The 17,571-nt window shown below is 43.2% G+C and overlaps 1 protein-coding gene across 5 annotated transcripts in view; it reads left to right on the forward strand.

Moving 5' to 3' along the window:
- Positions 1-17,571, forward strand: part of macrod2 (mono-ADP ribosylhydrolase 2) — a 313,061-nt gene that overhangs the window by 255,061 nt on the left and 40,429 nt on the right. For all 5 annotated transcript variants that reach the window (XM_088352058.1, XM_088352061.1, XM_088352059.1 and 2 more), the window contains exon 7: positions 10,275-10,305. In XM_088352058.1, the coding sequence (XP_088208184.1) occupies positions 10,275-10,305 (31 nt within the window). The remainder of the gene's footprint in view (positions 1-10,274; positions 10,306-17,571) is intronic.

Here is a 17,571-nt window from a genome sequence, read left to right on the forward strand (position 1 = left end):
AGCAAAACCATCTCCGATCTGTCATATCACAACATTTGATGTGTTTTAACTTACTCCAAAAACAAGTTCAACGTTTACTCGTCTGTGACCTCCCGTGTCGATGACTCTAACGCACTACTCTCCGGTCTCCCGAAGTCCAAAATCAAGAGCCTGCAGCTGGCAACAATGGCTGCAGTCAGGCTTTTAACTAAGACAAGAAAGTTTGATCACGTGAGCCCCATTTGAGCTAACCTGTTAGCTTAAGATGTGATTTGAAGGTTCTGTTGGTAGGATACAAAATCATGTACGGACTTGCTCCCTCATATCTTTCAGATAGAATTTTCCCCTATGTTCCAGTCCAGAGCCTTTGCACTGAAAACGCCGGTCTACTCGTGATCCCAAGACCCAAGAAGAAATCCGACAGTGTTTTCCATTGGGGGCCTTGGTACTGTAGATTCCCCCTGAAATTGGATCTGCAACCTCAGTGGAAATGTTTCAATCTAAGCTTAAAACACACTTCTACTCTATAGCATATGAATAACCTAGATTTTATGTTGACAAAATCAGGGGATGGTGTCATAATAGTCTGTAGTTTGCAATGGTGTGGTCTGTGCAGCCCTGAGACTCTTTGGGATTAAGGGCCAAACCAATAAACAGGACTTGACTTGACTTACTCATTCAAGAGGAATAACATCTAGATTCCCCTCCAGGAGAGTCCACCCTGTGTCATTTGGAATTCCAATTTTGAGATCATTATGTCTTATTGGAATACAGTGAAGATTGTGAGAGTTAAATCAGAAGAATGGAGATGATTTTGTGGGCCACTTTGACCAAAAGGCAGACACAAACCGGAAACACCTTTAGTAAGCTTCCTTTTTTGATGGACTGTTTTTCACTCTTCGTGTTTCCTTCATGAATATTTTTCAAGCGGCAGCGCATTCAAAGGCCAGGGAGTAGGAAGAAGACGATTTCCATTCTGTCGGCCGTGAGAGGATCTTTGTCGGTTTTTGATTGCAAACGGGACGAAGGTCTTTGAGGAAGAAATGACAGAGAGCGATAAGGTCCACTTAACAAAGTGAGTTCATAAACGCCGTCCGATTCCCCCGTCCCCCAAACACGGAGTCCTCATTTCCGGAGTCGGAGAGCCCCGAGAAAGGAAAGTTGATGAAAGCGACCCCCCCGCCCAATGTTTGCGACTTCTCTTGATTCAATTACGCTCCGGAAATGTCAAAGAGGCCTGTGTTTGATTGGGGAAATGGGACCGCTAATTGGAGTCTTTCTCCCGCTCTTACTGAAGAAGGCTCCGTCCTCTACTCCAGGATTCTTTTCCTTTGGAGTTGCTATATCATAAACATTCTTCCTGTCCACTTCAGAGTTTCTTCTGATATCGTCTTTTAAGATCTTCTTTTGGGCCATCAGAATAGAATTATAAGAGTATTCCAGAATGTTAAAGCTTTTAACGTTACTCATCACAGAAACATCGCCATCTGCCTGAAACAAAATAACCCCGAAACTAGAAAGTCGCTCATCCCATTTGACGATGGTGGACAACTCCTTCCATTCAGGACCGTCTGGTGAATCCGACCGTGTCGGATATTGACTCCAAAACACGCCCCAAAAGAGGAAAAATCCATCAAAAAGCATCTCCGCATCCGTTCCTTGTTGCTCGCCGTCTGCGCCCCGTAAATGTTAGGGTTGCGGGGATGTCATCGCGTTGAAATGTCTCGAATGTTGCTGATGTCATTGGAATGTTCGGAACCTGGGGTCACATCCTGACAGATGACCCTTTTGACCAATGATGTATTCTATTTATTTGTCTTCCTCCATTTTTCTTCTACGTTTCTAAAACGGCTAGAAATCACAATCTTCATTTCAATATTTTGGTCTTATTTTTAGGCCCATATTTCAAGCGCAAAATCATCCCCCAGATGCGATTTGGCATTACTCGTTGAAAAAAACAGCAAATATCCAAAACGTGGTCCAGTAAAACCACTCGAGTCGGACCACACCAGGCAAAGGAATCGTTACCGTAGTTTCTGGACCAAAAGGCGCTCCTTCAAAAATCCTATTCTGTAAATGTAAATATTAAGCATTTCTATAGCGCTTTTCAAGTCAATGAAGAGCTCCCAAAGCACTTTACAATGTGCTTCACACTTACCCGTTCACTCACACCCCGATAGCGGCAGTCACTTGCTTATATGGAGTGCTAGGGAGAATGCCCGTGAACTCTTTTTATATGTGAGGCATAAAGAGTTGCATCAAATATTCAAACCTTTTTTTTCTAAAAATCATAAATATATTGAAATCGGGTTTCACCTAAAAAATGAAGTATTTTATGAACAGCTCTCAAATGTACTCGCTTTTATTTTAATTGTGTGACTCGTAATTCTGAAAATATAGAAAGTATTTGAAACAATGTCTTTGTCTTGCTGTCAATCACCCCTCTCGAGGGATATGACCAGGGTAAATAGATAGATAGATAGATAGATAGGCTGGCATAAAGACCTCACCTCAACGATATTGTTTCGATACCTAGTTTGCTTTGAATCAGGCGAGTCACGGTACCCGGTAATATTGTTATGATTACTGCTTATTATGACGTACATCCTTATGAAATAATATTGTATGTTGAATTTTGCATCATTTTCTAATGAACTAGATCCATGATGACCTCTCTGATCATTGGGGGCCCATGACCTGACTCGGTGAATGGAAACAAGTCTACAAATGAAAGGTTTCCCTTTTTAAGAGCATTTTTTTCTTACCCTCGCTGGCTTTGGCTGGACATTTTCCTTTCAGCAGCCATTTTGATCCCTTTTGATGGCCACCTGTGAATGTGTCGGAACGTAAACGATCAGGAAGATGCCGGTGCCACTTGAGTGCATTTTAAGCCCTGGTTCGAATTGCGGCAAACGGCTCGCAGCGTTCGGAGGGATTAAGGAAGCCGAGGTTTTTTTTTTTTCTCTTGGTTTGAATCTGAAATCCTCCATGTCAGTTTTCAGGGGGCTTTTTTTTCCTCTTCTTTTCAATTGATAGCGCTAAGACGTGTGCCACACACAATCAACATATGGAAAGTTGAAAGCTTTCAAATGAAGTCTAAAAATGTGTCCAATTGAGGGCGCTGACATCTCCAACGAAGGTTTTGGCATTTGAATCCTAATTTAAAAAAGAAATCGTACGTTGGTGGCCCTCGGTCGCCATCTTGCCTCGTTAGCGATCACATTTTTTTTCGTAAACATTTTCTAAACGACTGTTTGAATAGCACACTAAGGTGCTCCAATATCCTTAACATGATTAGTAACTGGAATTGCCATTTGTTCCATCGAATTCATGTCTGTGAGGCAATTTGGGCTTGGATTGATTTTTTTTTTTTGGTCACCTCTGTTCGTTAAATACAATTAAAGAGTGAAATTAAAATCAACAACTTTAAGGTGGCGTGCGTCGCTTCAAAATATTTTACCTGCTGACGTCTTCTCCCGGCCAAAATCCTTGTTGCAGCCTCTGTTGCGCTCCTTTTGTTGTGCGTATGTGAAATTCTTAGATGCCTTCTCATAAACTTCCTTTTTAAACTTTTGAGGGTTTGGGTTAACATTTGGACTGTATTTGAAACAGTCCATTCCTTATTTTCACCATTTTCATCCTAGAATAAAAGAAAACAGGGTACATGCGCGTGAAATCACTCTCCTCTCCCTCATCTCCCCGCCTCCGTCACTCCAGCCTAATGTTATAGGTGCGGTGGAAAAAGAATATATATAGGCTCTTTGAACTCAGTCGGGCATTTTTAAGACATACGTCATCGAGAAAATATTTAATTTGAAACTTTGAAAGGACACCTTAAACGATGCACCTTACCTTCTAGAAGCAATTGAAAAAACAAAGGGGAAAAAATGGCCGACACAAATAACAAAGCTTATTTTGACAGGAGTCACAAACACTTTTCACCAAAACATGAAACTCAATTCTCTCCGTTAGATCTTCAACGTAAAGATGATCATTTCTCATCACAGCATCTGATTCAACATAAGGACGCACAAAATTAGACGGAAACAATGTCAATATATGATCATTTTCTTTTCTTCCCGGTCTCAAGTTTGTCCCTGTTTTTTTTTTTTTTACCAACTTTATACAAAGTATGAAAATGATCCATAAGTGGGCTGCATCATTGTCTAATCTGCTTGGTTTAAAACGAGTAGCGCTTTATATTCCCAATTCTTTCTTTTCTTTTAGGCATGTTACAACAAACATGAGCAAACAGAAAAATGGAAAAATTTTGATGATTCTTCTAGCAAATATTTCAACTCTTAAAGCATCTCTTAGATCGGATTAGAATAGTTGTTAGCGTGTCTATTTGCCTGAAAATACAATATACGTTTGCTATTTTTCGAGGGACGGGATTGGACATTAAACGACAGAACCAGCGAGCGACGAGGGCCTGACGAAAACCACTATAATAAATGTTTATTTTTTTAATACTTGGCATCCTTTTAGTCCTCACTCCCTGCAGTAGAAATACCTCACATACTAGGAATTGGAGATATAAGATATCTTTGGAAAAAAAATATTGCCCGACATATGAACCCAAACCCAAGTTAGAAGAATAATTATTATCCTATACATCTTATTACAATTATGTGTGGGAGGAATGGACGTGAGTGGCGAAGCATCGTTAAGAATGACTGACAAGGACGCGTTTGATGCAGAGGGGGTAAACCAATGTATGCTGATGAAGAGTTGCATGGCTTGGCAAGTCAGCCCTCTTTGTGCTGTGGGCTTAACGTTCGGTGTCAGGTTGGGAGGAGCCAAGGGGAAGGAATGTTTGGTCAATATGAGTGTGTTCTCGACTATAGACACCTCCCCGCGAGGGGAATATGGCTTCAGTATATTGATTGATTGATTGTTTTTACCATCACCTATAACCTAATACTGTATTTCAATGTTGCCATGTTGAATGTGTATTTACTGATCAGGACAGTGTGATTAATTGCTATTGAGGGTTAACTTGGATGATTTGGGGACGCTGGGAACAGATTTCTTGCTTTTCAGTTAGTTCTTATGGGGAAAACGTGTTCAAGATACAAGCAATTTCAGATACGAGATGTCTTTCATGTCTTGGGAGAGAAAATCATACTATCGTAATTACGAGAAAAACAGGTCACAGGGTGTTAAAGTCATTTTATCATCGTCTCTTTTTTTATTATTATTATCATCTTGTTTACTACAGTATTTTTCCATGAGATGACTATTTCAATGTGTTTTTTGTGTTCAGAAGGATGTCTTACAGCTGTTTCGGGTTCACGTGGAGGCTTTTGGAAGGCTTGGAACGGATTCTTTGCTTTTTAGCTATTTCTTATTTGTTGGCGATAGGAAAAATTCGAGATGTCAAACCAAAATACGAGGGAGAATCCAAGTGACGAGAATTACTTCATTATTTATTATTTTCAAACGATTATTATTAGTAGTAGTATAATACTGTTTATCCTACGACTGAATTGTTACGTTCGATTACTGTTCAAATGTGTTTGAAGGGGTCGTGACGATGTGTTAAATCGATGAATTGGGTTAACTCGGGCGATTCGGGGAAGGAAATCGTTGCTTTTCGATCATGACGCGTTGAAGATCCCAGCAATTCTAGAAAAGAACTCTTTAAAATGGCTGAAGAAACGATATGTGTCGTGTCAGCGAGGCATTTGTCCATGTGGCGTTTCCGCCAACCGGCCTCCAAAAAAACAAACGCCAACGCTGTCAGGTGAGATCAATTCCGGCTAACAATAACCGGTGAGCTAAATTTGCTGGCAGGAGCGCTGAGAGGAAAGATGTCCCACTTTAAAAGGACGTGATGGATGGGGGCGGAGCCCCGCCGACATCCTAATTTCCCAAGCGAGCAATTTCCCCACGCTCCCTAAGCGAAGACCCTCGTCAACAAGCCGGCAACGTGGCCGCCGCCCGGCCAAATAATAACCCCGAGTCGGGACGCCGCCTCTAATTAAACCGCTGCCGCTACGGACGCTAACCGCTACGTGCCAGACAAAAGTAGGTTAGGCCTTCCGTATAGCTCGGCTTTCCGCGTTTCGGACGAGAAGATGCGCTATCTGGAGAACCTGCTCGGACCCGGCGTGGAAAAGAAATATGACGTTTCGGAGGGCTTTTTCACACAACATTTTTGTCCCGTTTCGGATATCTTCTTGGCTCCGAACAGGAACGTAGGGAAGAATCGGAACTGAAAAAGGACAAAAGAACAGTCATCGCATGACATAAAAGCTGTTTTTTGGCTCTTTTTGGGTCGTTTTCCATTCTTTTTTTTTTGTAGTTTTGATTCGGAGGGGTTTTTCACACATTTTTGTCCCGTTTCGGATTTCTTCTTGGCTCCGAAAAGGTTCTGATTCGGAGGTGTTTTACAGCTCGTTTTGGGGTCGTTTTGATTTTGTTTGATTTGTTTTTTGGGTCATTTGATGTTTTTCCTGTTTAGGACATAAACAGGACGTATTAGGGCCTTTTCCAAGTCGCAAAATCACCTTGGAAACGATTGTAAACGCAGCATTTTTGAGCGTCATTCGTCTCGATAGAAGAAACATTGGCCAAAATTCGAGCTGAAAATGAACAAAGCGTAAGGCATACGGTCGGCCGCGGAGCTAGAAAAAGATGGAAATGGAGCTTGACGGCTGTAAACCTTGGCCTTTGCCCGGAAAAAGCCAAAGAAGAAGAATGGCTACGCTCCTTTTATTTGACTTTATTTTGATCAAGCATCATTTACAAGACGTAACCTTTCCTTATATTAGGATTTATCCTCATTTATTGCTGTTTTTTGGAGGGGGGGACCTCGATCATGAAAAACGGAGCACCGCCAAAAAAGCCGATTTTGACAAATGGAATAACATTTGATGGATTCTCTTTCATAAGGTCACTGATTTTTCATGTTGGAATTATCTACTATAAAATAATAAAAACAAGAATTTATTTTGTAAAATAGCGATGAACGAAATGGTTGCTTCAATTCCCAAAAAATGTCCTCAATGAGTTCGAATCGACTCAATCAATATGGAGCATAATAAAGGAGTGCATGTGTGTGATAACGCTCCTTAAAATCGGCCGCTTTGTTATCGTGACGATGATATCGTACGATATAAATCTCCAAACGAGATCTTATTTGATCAAAACAAAAGGATTTCTTTCAAAAGCTGCCAGAAACAGCTGTTGTTGTTTTTTTGACAAAAATAAAGTCCCGAAAAAATCTTTTTCAAAACTATCCTCAACTCAATTGAAAGGAAATTAGGACGGTCAAAGGAGCTCTTCTGGCTGCGCGTTTTTCATCTCAAGTAAGAAAAGAGAGCCACCGTCTCGTACGGAATCGTTGTTGCGTTCCTCTTTTCATTCTTTAAATGTTGCGGACACTTTCCTTAATAGCAATCGCCCGCGGCTCTTATTTTGAAATCCCCTCCTTTTTTCAAAGCAACGCCGCCCTCGACTTCGGCAAACCTTCCTCCGGTACGTGTTTGTAAATACTTGATGAGTATTTTCCATTCATGGGTGAATAAAACATCGAGTCTCTGCAATGAATCCCTCGTCACGATCAATAGCCCAACGGAACAAGGCTGCCGTTTGATTTCTTTTGTTTTTGCAGAACCGTTTTTTTGTAGTATTTCTGCTGATGGGTTTATGTAGTGCCCCGGTAGTAGTACTGTACTTTTCTTTTCTTATTTCTGCACTTGTGTTTTTGGAGCGTTTCTGTCGTATTTTTTCTATTTTTTTCTAAAATAGAAATGTTGGAGTATATTTATTTATATATATATTTTTGGAGTATTACTGTACAGTAGTTGTATATTTCTATAGTATTTCTGTCATAATATTTCTGTGGTAGTATTCCTGTATTTGGCGCAGCACGGCGGGGCGGTGGTTAGCGCGTGTGCGGCACAGTTCTGAAGTCATGGGTTCAAATCCAGCTACCACAATTCCTGTGCGAAGTTTGCATGTTCTCCCTGTGCTTGCGTGGGTTTCCTCCGGGCACTCCAGTTTCCTCCCACATTCCAAGAACATGCATGTCAGGTGAATTGACCGTCCCAAATTGTCCCTTGGTGTGAATGAGCGAGCGAATTGTCCGTCCCTGTGTGCCCTACGATTGGCTGGCAAGCAGTTGAGGGTGTCCCCTGCCCACTGCCCAGAGATGGCTGGGATGGGCTCCAGCACCCCGCGACCCTACTGAGGATAAGTGGCGCAGACGATGGATGGATGGATATTCCTGTATTATAGTATTACTTGGGTGGTCTTTTTGTCGTATTTATGTATAGGTATTTTTTCAGTATTTCAATTTGAGTATATTTGTCGTGTTTCTGTCGTATTTCTGTGGTATTTTTGTCATATTTCCATAGTAGTAGTTTTGTTTTCTTGATTTTATATTTTTTCTACTATTACTTTAGTTGTATTTTTGTAGTATAGTATTACTGTAGTATATTTTTTTGACATTATTGTAGTAAATATACACCATTTTTTGCTTTTTGGAACAAAAGCAAAATAATATACTAAATCCCTCTTTTTAAGGACTAGATTGTATATTTGTTTTTGTAGTATTTTTGTAGTAGACAGACAAAGGGACAATGGGGACAAAGTCGGCAGCAAAAATCGTTTTTATTAGTCGTACTTTATTTGCGATTCCTTCTGTTTAATTTTGACCCTTTTTGTTCGGCCGACTGATGAAAAAGCCCAACGGGGGCCGCGCGTGGCCCGCGGGCCGCCGTTTGCCTAGGTCTAAGCCAACAAATGTTTTTTTGTTGTTGTTTTTTTTGCGCAGAATAGTCTCCTTTTCAGGTATCTTTGCCTCATACTTTATGACGTTGATTGCAATAACGCAGCTTTTGCTTGCTCCTTTGGGAGTCAGCCATTTTGTTGGCTAGTACATTAGCGCTCGTGATCCTAAGTTAGCTGCTAGCGAATGCTGTTTTTGTTTCACCAAATCGTCTATTTTTAGGTATTGGTGCCTTCATTCTCATTGTTTTCAACTCAAAAAAAGCAACTTTTGCTCGCTAATTTCGGGGTCAGCCATTTTGTGGGCGTGTATATAAGCTAATCCTTTAGCTACCCCCTAGGAGGTATCATTTTCCTTCATAGAAAAATCTGTTTGTATGGGTTTGTCAATACTTCTATGTGTAATGGTGTGTATAAAAAAAACATATAGTACTTTTAGGTGATTATTGTGATAGGAACTTAAGTGTAAAAAAAACAATGCTTTGTTTTTGTTCTTGTTGATTGGTTTACAATTTGCTAAATCTATCAGGTATTTATCATCGTTTTTATTGCTACTTTGGGAGTCATCTATTTTGTATCTTAGCATACTAGCATTAGCATTTGTAGTTCTTGAATTAGCTATTAGCCAGTGATTTTGTTTTGTTTGTTTTTATATATTCAATTGTTGAGGTATCAGTGCCACACTCGTCATCGTTTTAAATGCTATTTTAGCTCGCTATTTAGGTAGTCATCCTTTTTGTGTGCTAACATATTAGCATTCGCAGTCCTCGAATTAGCCGCTGGCAGATGTTTTTTTTGCCAAGTGATCTATGTTTCAGGTATCCGCCATCATCGTCATAGTTTCAAATCAAATTGTTGCTCACCTCTTTGGTAGTTATCCATTTTGTGCGCTGATCTATTAGCGCTCGTCGTCCTTTAGTGAACCGCTAGCGGGTGGTTTTTCCTTTTTTATTTATTATCATTATAGTTTTAAAAGCATTTTTGCCAGCTATTCTGGGAGTCATCCGTTTTGTGCGCTTGTAGTCCTTTAGCTAGCTGGCGATTTTGTTTTGTTTTTTGCAGAATAATCCATTCGGAGCTATCGGTGCGGTAATGGCCACAGTTTTAAATGCAATTTTTTGGAGAGCTCTCCGCCGGTCATCCATTTTGCAGGCGGGTAATACCAACCCATTAGTTAGCCGCTAGCGCTCGTCGTTTATTCATGTTGCGGTCGGCGGTTATGAAACAAAACGCGCTGTTTTTCACGACAAATGGAAGCGGGAAAAAAAGCGCTCTATTCTTTATGAATATGCGTAAAAAGATAAATGAGAGGCGGGGCCGCGCCCGTGCATCACGGTATATTTGCCGTCCCAAAGAATAATGTTTGGACTATTTTAAGGCTATAAAGGCGCCTGTGAATAATACGGCCGCTGCAAAATGCTAAGGAGTGACAGAGATGGCTCGCCAGCTGGCTTTTTTTATTCCCAAGAGGAAGACAAATCAGAATCACTTGCAATTTCTCTTTTTTTATGTCATGTTTGTGTCCACTGATTTGATTCCTTACTTCTTTCCTTTCCTAGGCTTTCCCGTGTATCTCCACAGGAATATACGGTAAGCTTCTTTCATTTTTTCTGTGCGTCATTGACGTTTTTGTAAGACGACGGGCGTAAATGTATGAAAGAAACGCAAAGCCGCATTCTATCCGAATAAACCAACACGCGACTAAATCACATGACTCTCACGGTTGCCATGGCGCCCAATCGGTCCCGCCCATGGACACCAGCTACTTAAACGCTGTCTTGCGAGTTGCCTGGGGTCAAAGCGTCTGCGAAACTGCCTCCTAAACTCTATTGTGATACGTCAAGCCCTGTGAATCCTGTGTTTTTTGCTCTTGTTTTGCCATGCCCTGTGAATCTCTTTTTCTGCCCGTGTTTTGCTCCCGTTTTGTTCTCGATGCGTTTGATTTTGACCGCTTCCTCGTTACGATCGATCTACTTCGGGGGATCGAGCGTGGCCTCGTTCCTCTTCTCCCCAATAAACTGTGAGTAACGTTACGCGATTGGGTTCTCCCTCATTTTCCTGTCCCGGTACGTGACAACGACACCTTAAATGCAACAGATTTATTTATTGATGCTATTTTTCATCAATGTCGTTTCTTCATTACGGTATTTCTTCTGTGAGGCAGGTAACCTTTACGGCTATTAGCTACAGCGCCCGTCAACCAATAAAGGAAGAGCTCAGCCGGTTTGGGAAAACGCACGATAGAATAAATGACAAACGACACCGCAAAAGACATGAAGAGAATACCCGACCAAAATAGCTGAGGAAATACATGCCATAAAACTAAACATGTTACAAACTTCATGAGGAATTGAATGAGAAAATGAATAAACAAATGATTTAAGCCAAAATACACAAGGAAATACCTCAATGAATACATGATAAAACGCCAAGATCCGTGACAAAATAGCTCAGGAGGTAGAGCGCTCGTCTTGGGATCAAGGGATTCCAGTTCGAATCCCGGCTCCTCCGTGTTACATGTCGAAGTGTCCTTGGGCAAGACACTGAACCCCTACTACCCCCAATAAGCAGGTTAGCGCCTTACATGGCTGCAAGGCCGCTATTGGGAAATGTGGAGCACATTGTAAAGCGCTTTGAGAAGTCATTGACTTGAAAAGCGCTATATAAAATGCAGATCATTTCAGATCAATCGTTGAGAAAAACGAGTAAATAAATGACCTAGTGCTTGAAATGCATGACGAAATACACGGCAACGTAAATACTCAAATAAATAGATGAGAAATGACACGGAAAAAAATGACAAAATATTCCATCAAAGAAATGATAAATACCAAAATGAGAAAATGCAGGAGAAAGGAAAAGATGCACAAAATGGTTAAAAACATGAATAAATAGCATTTGTGTCCTATTGTTTCCACGGCATATACTGTAAGTATGACTACATTGCCCGTAAACGTCTTTTCGTCACTGGTGAGTGGATTGGAGATTGAAAAGTGCTGAATTTCCAGACGACTAGCTTCGAAAGAGGTGACTCCAAAGTTTGCAGAAAACGAATGACGGAGAGCAAAAAGCAGCCATCTTCTTACCCAGACAAAAATACGAGGTTTTATTTGAAAACAATCAAAAAGAAGAAAAAGAGGCGAAAAAGGAAAATGTGAATGAAGAGAAAAGTATGGGAAAAGAAAGGAAAAAAAGAAAATGGAGAAAAGAAAGAAAAGAAAAAAATGACATTTTTGGGGTACTTGTTCCAGTGTTTTTTTCATGGTTGTTTTCCGGGTCATCTCCTCATTTTTCAGTCTTTTTTTGGGTATCTTCTGGGGTTGTTTGTCAGTTTTTCCGTCATTTTTGCCGTCATTTCGGTCACACGATCTCCTGGCTCGGGATCGGCTCAATCGCGATCAAAACACTCAAACGGTGTCGGAAAAGAAAGGACCCGCCTTTTGTCCATTGGCCAGAAATTGTCCTGAGCCTCTTTTAAAGCAAGGTTGTAAAAAAAGAGCATTTCATTCTATTCTATTCTTATCAAACGTATTCCTTATCAAAGTAATCCCCCCCTCTGCTAACGGAACCGGTGCTCTTTTGAGTGGTGTTTGGAGGCTCATTTGGGGGCTTTTTTCTCCCTTTTTGGGGTCGTTTCTGCTTTTTGCTCGTTTCTCACATGGATTAGCAGTCATTTTCAGAGGGTTTTGGAGTTCTCTTCCAGTTGTTTTACCATCACCTTTTTCGAGATGTTCTGGGTTGTTCTCTCTCTCATTTTTTCCAATGGTTTTTCAGTCAAATCTAGTCCTGTTTATTTGTGACGCCCTTAATCACAGAATCTCAAAGGGCTGCACAGACAACAGACTATTATGACCCCATCCCCTGATCTAAAACCTACATGAGGGCAAATAATACACACCTATTGTCTACATAAAAATATAGGTGATTGAAAAGTGTGTTTTAAACCTAGATTTCAACAGTTGAGAACTGAGGTTGCAGATCCAATCTCAGGAGGAAGAGCATTCCACGGCACCGGGGCCCCCATGGAGAATGCTCTCCAACCTGTGGATTTCTTCTTGGCTCTTGGGTTCACTAGCAAACTACTCGGATTTTCATGATTTCGACGGTCCATTTCGCTTTTTGTGCGTTTGTCTGGGGTCGATATTGAGTCGCCTCGTTTTTCAGGTTGTTTTTTAGTCGTTTGCGGGTCTTTTTTGGGTCGCTTTTGGTTTATGTTTGGGACGTACGCGACGTGATCATTCGCGACAACCTTCCCCGCTGTCCCTATCGTTGCATCAAAAGGTAGGCATGAAATCTGTGACCAAGGTCTACTGAAATCCAGGCAAATTTTTCTCTTTCCCGATTTAGCAACCGCGTCTCACCGATGAGAGCCGGTGGCGTCGAATGAATCCGTAAACGAGTCGAGTTACGAAATCGTTTTGAAGTAGAGACCGAATCCGATAATGAGGTTAGGCTGCAGCAGGAATTCTTTTGTCTGGGGTCGGCTTCTTTGCATGGAGCTTGTTTATGGCGGCGAGGGGTGGCTCACCGGCGGTGGGGAGGGGGGTCGCCAGACGGCCCCACTTCAAAGTTGCGCCTAGCTCGCGCGCTGGCGAGCGTGCCGCTGTTCAAGCCTTTTCAATAAATAAACAGCTTAGCGTCTCCCGCAACGCCGTCTTCGCACTACAAGATCTCGACGTAGCGGAGAGCAAACGGAGGAGGACTTTTTACAAAGGCGCGAGCGGATTCCCTCGTCGGTGTACTCCCCCCGCTAACGGAACTCGCGCTCTACCCCAAGGGTTCTATAGAGAACTCGGCGAGTTTTGCTACTTTTCGCGCTCCCCGACCGAGAACAGAAGGGTTTCAAATCGGATGCTTCCGCCCGTGCCTCCAGCAAAAGCCGTCTCGCAAGAATGAGTCTTCACGGGAGCCGGGATAAAAAGACCAGATGATGAGATATGATAAAATGTCATTTATGTTAGAAAAGATGGGGACAAATTGGATGATTCAGAAGTCAATGCTAATGAATAATCTGAATATCCTGGAGTCTCAGTTTACAGCATGAATCGTTTTTGAGTTGGGGATGGCTCAGTGAAATGGCTGTAAAGCGGGGGCAAGACAGCTTATTTTGGAGCAGATCGTCAATGCGCCTCGCCCCAAAATATACACAAAGAGCAGAGAATTGATGGAGAGGGAGACATCGCTTGTCAACAATCGTCAGCGTTGAAACAGCGTTCTCATTCGTCTAAGAGACAATCAGCTTTCTTATACCCTCCGGAGCAGACACATCCCGTCAGCCATATCAACTGTAGTTTTTCTCATACTGGGCGCATACTTCCCGGAATTGACGGTGTTTCTCAGGATTCACCCAAAACCGTTTTGCAATTGTCCACATCAAAAGTCACCGTGACCCAGCCAAGTTCCCGTCTGCTTCGCTTTGCCGCTCCAAACCAAGCTGAGGATTATCGGTGCGCTGACATTTAAACTCGGGAGAAACGAGCCTGGAATTTCCCGTCCAAACAAATGTGTCCTCATTATATCGATAAGCTCTGACCTCATTATTTCACGCCACTATGTCGTTTAGGTACCAACCCATGCTACCCCAGATACAGATACTATCCGTTTTAAGGTATTACTGTAGGGGGATGACCTCATTGCGCGGTCCCATCTCAAGGATTCTTCATTGTCCTCATGCTGAGCTTTGGACTTTTTCTTAGTTTTGAGATCAGGGCATGGTCTGTCGTCTGTACTTTGATTAAGGGCTAAAAGAACTTGACTGCCTTCTGGCAATAGTGTGACATTTGAAGCAAGCTTTGGATGCTTTTTTGGAGGCGTTGCTGTTGAAGTCCTCAGTTTTTCATTTTTGCGCTTATCGACACGAGGCACTATTGCGCTAAGCAAGACAATGTGAAAATAAGTCGCCTCGCTTCCTTGACGAGGAGTGGAGAGAGGGAACGGAGATTCCACAATGTTCCGGAGGAGTCCGTTGACAGAACCGGGAAGGTCGAGGATGAGGGAGGGAGCGCTCGGGAAGAAAAACGAGGAGCGGCGCGGTCGTGACAAGCTAATCCCTCAATCATCCCCATTAACCGCAGCGGAACTCGGGCACGGACACGGCGCCCCCGTAAACAAGCGGGGGCCCCGCCGGGGGTGGCCCGGCACCTTCCCCGTTATTAAGCGCGGCCCCCGTCGGCGCATCCGTCACCGAGGACTCGGCCGTCTCCCCGCAAATGCTGGAGGTGATTCTTCATGCCCGCTGGAAAAGTTCATTTGCTCTTATCTTTGTCCTCCCGGTGTCAGGTCTTTGCATGAGTTAGAGGTGGGGGGGTCAGCAGCAGCAGTCCTACCCCACGTGATAAATCTGCAGACTGTTGTCAGAGACCTGGAGCGTAATCCAGCCAAACCCGACTGGATTGTCCCGCGCCGTCCGGATCAAGGTGTTAAGGATCTTTCCCCGCGAGCCGGCATCCCGGCTTCCTCCCGGATTAAGCCGGCTCGGAGACATTTGTGCCACCTTATCTTTCCGCGCTCTTATCTCGCTTATTTTTTTTGTGACTGTCGAGGGCCCGGCGCTCCAAAAGCAGGAGTTTACCGCAGCGAGGGGCCACCCGGAGGGGCTCCGACGACAACAAGAGGCGCTCGAGACGCTATCCGGAAAGTTTCAATTGTTACTTCAACGCGTCGGGATAAGATAAGGATGAAGTGGATTCCCATTTCTTTGTGACGCACTTGATCGTAAAATGTCTGAAAAGACTTCCCGGTGACGCCATTTCCCGATCTGAAACCGACACGCGGGCGAGGCAAAACTCAAAAACTCAGCATGAGGAAAATAAGACATCTTGAGAAGGGGCACGGTCTTGGATTGACTCCTAGAAAGAGAAGTCAAACATTTACAACTATTTCACGATGTCTAAAAATTGGCCAAAGTATAATACACAAATGCAAAGTTTAGGGCTGTAGACCTCACCTTTTGGAAAAGATACAATGTTTAGTTTGTCTGGCGTTAGCTCAGGAGGTAGAGCGCTCGTCTTGGAATCGATAGGTCGAAGGTTCGATTCTCGGCTCCTCCGTGTTATATGCGGAAGTGTCCTTGGGCAAGACACTGAATCGCTAATGCCGCCGATAAGCAGGTCAATGCCTTGCATGGCTACATCACCGCTATTGGTGTGTGAGTGTGTGCGAATGGGTAAGTGTAAAGCACATTGTTAAGCGCTTTGGGACCAGGTAAGGCTTCATGCTATTGTCTCACCTGTTTTCCAGCTAAGATGCCCATGTGACACTCATCCTCAGGCATTTGATTGCAAAAAATCAGGTGGGCTGGAATACTTGCGCTGGTTAGAAGACAGAGGAAAAGAACGCCGTCAAGGCTGCCAGTCGTTGCCACGTGACGTATTCTTGTGCCGGATTGGTCGAAAAAAAGAACCCCTTCGTGATCGTAAATTGAAATTTTACAGGATTTCAGAGGAGACTCCTCGTTAAAGATAAACTCAGAAAGTTGTGCGTTAGGGCAGACTGATTGGACCGAGGCACTCATCCAAAATGCTCAGGTTTGCAGCGCACACTTCATATCAGGTAAGGGAAACTCCATGTTCATAATTGTTGGTATCCAGTCACTATTACTTATGATATGGGCAAAGTATCTTCTTCTTTTCTTAGCTCGTATCCTAAATGCCAAAGATAGCCTTGTCATCGCTGCCAGGGTCCGACATAAAAACGGGCACTCATTACAAAGCGTCCATTAGATATGCATTTAATGATTCGTGTATTTTTTGTGTCGTATTCATTGATTTATTTGTTTATTTGTTTCATTGTATGCCTAACGATCGTTTGAAATGCGTGCCAGGTGGTTTTCGCAAGGCGACCGTGGGCATTAGGGCGCCTCGCTAACCGTTAGCCGAAGCTAAGAAAATAACAGAATACTTTGCCGATATAATAAAAGATATGGGGTTTAAGAGCAGCGATCCTAAACGTTGAATTGGTCTCACTTGATAAGAAGTGTGCACCGCTAATCTGAGTTTTTGGGATGAGCGCCTCGGTCCAATCTTTTCGCTTCGATGCGTGCACGAGTCTCTTGTTTTCTTTGGCGCTCCAGGGCTCCGAGCCCGTACAAACTGTCGTATTTTCCCGGACAAAATACAAAATAATCGTACACCGTATGGGTTTTTTTTATTGAATGATGCATGATGGGAAATCCCCAGGCGGCAGACGCATGCGCACAGTAGCATCGAATTGCCGGCTTCGTCGGCAACGGAAAAAAACGATACCGAGATAAAGGCTACCGCGGCAATGGTGTATCATTGACAAATGAGCTTTTTTCCGTACGTCGTACACGTCTTCAAATGCATAAAAAAAGAAGGCACAGCTTGACAGGTATGCTTTGATGACGTGTGTTTGCTAGCATACCGTAAAACTTGAATTTAGCATCCCTCCGTGTTTTTCTCTGATTCCGGCACACAAACACACAAGGTGATGACGACTGGCGGCGACGACGGCGTTCTTTTCCTCCGTCTTCTCACCGCCGCCAGTATTCGTCGTCCTCCGCCTCGGACCTCCACGCCTGACGCGAAGTAGGCTATGAAAGGCTTTCGAGAGAGAGTCTGGAAAGGTCTTTCCCTCTCCTTTGAAAGGAGTACATGACTTTTTGATGAATATGCGCATGTAGGACAAAAGAAGGGCGAGACCCGAGCGGAGGCCTTCCAAGGAAGGGGGCGCCCTAGAACCCCCTCTCCTTTTTCACTTTTTCGCGTGTCTTTTCGTCCTTTGCCGTGCCGCAAAGTCGGTGGAGGTCGAAGCGTCCGAAGACGCCCGGGGAGCTTTGAGGTCCGTCAGACGCTTCGGACTAGAAATCCGTTCGCCGCCCTCTTTTGACCTTTTTCT

The sequence above is a fragment of the Urocampus carinirostris genome, chromosome 13 (assembly GCF_059441175.1).
Source record: "Urocampus carinirostris isolate Australia breed hairy pipefish chromosome 13, RoL_Ucar_1.0, whole genome shotgun sequence".
NCBI classification, from domain to species: Eukaryota; Metazoa; Chordata; class Actinopteri; order Syngnathiformes; family Syngnathidae; genus Urocampus; species Urocampus carinirostris.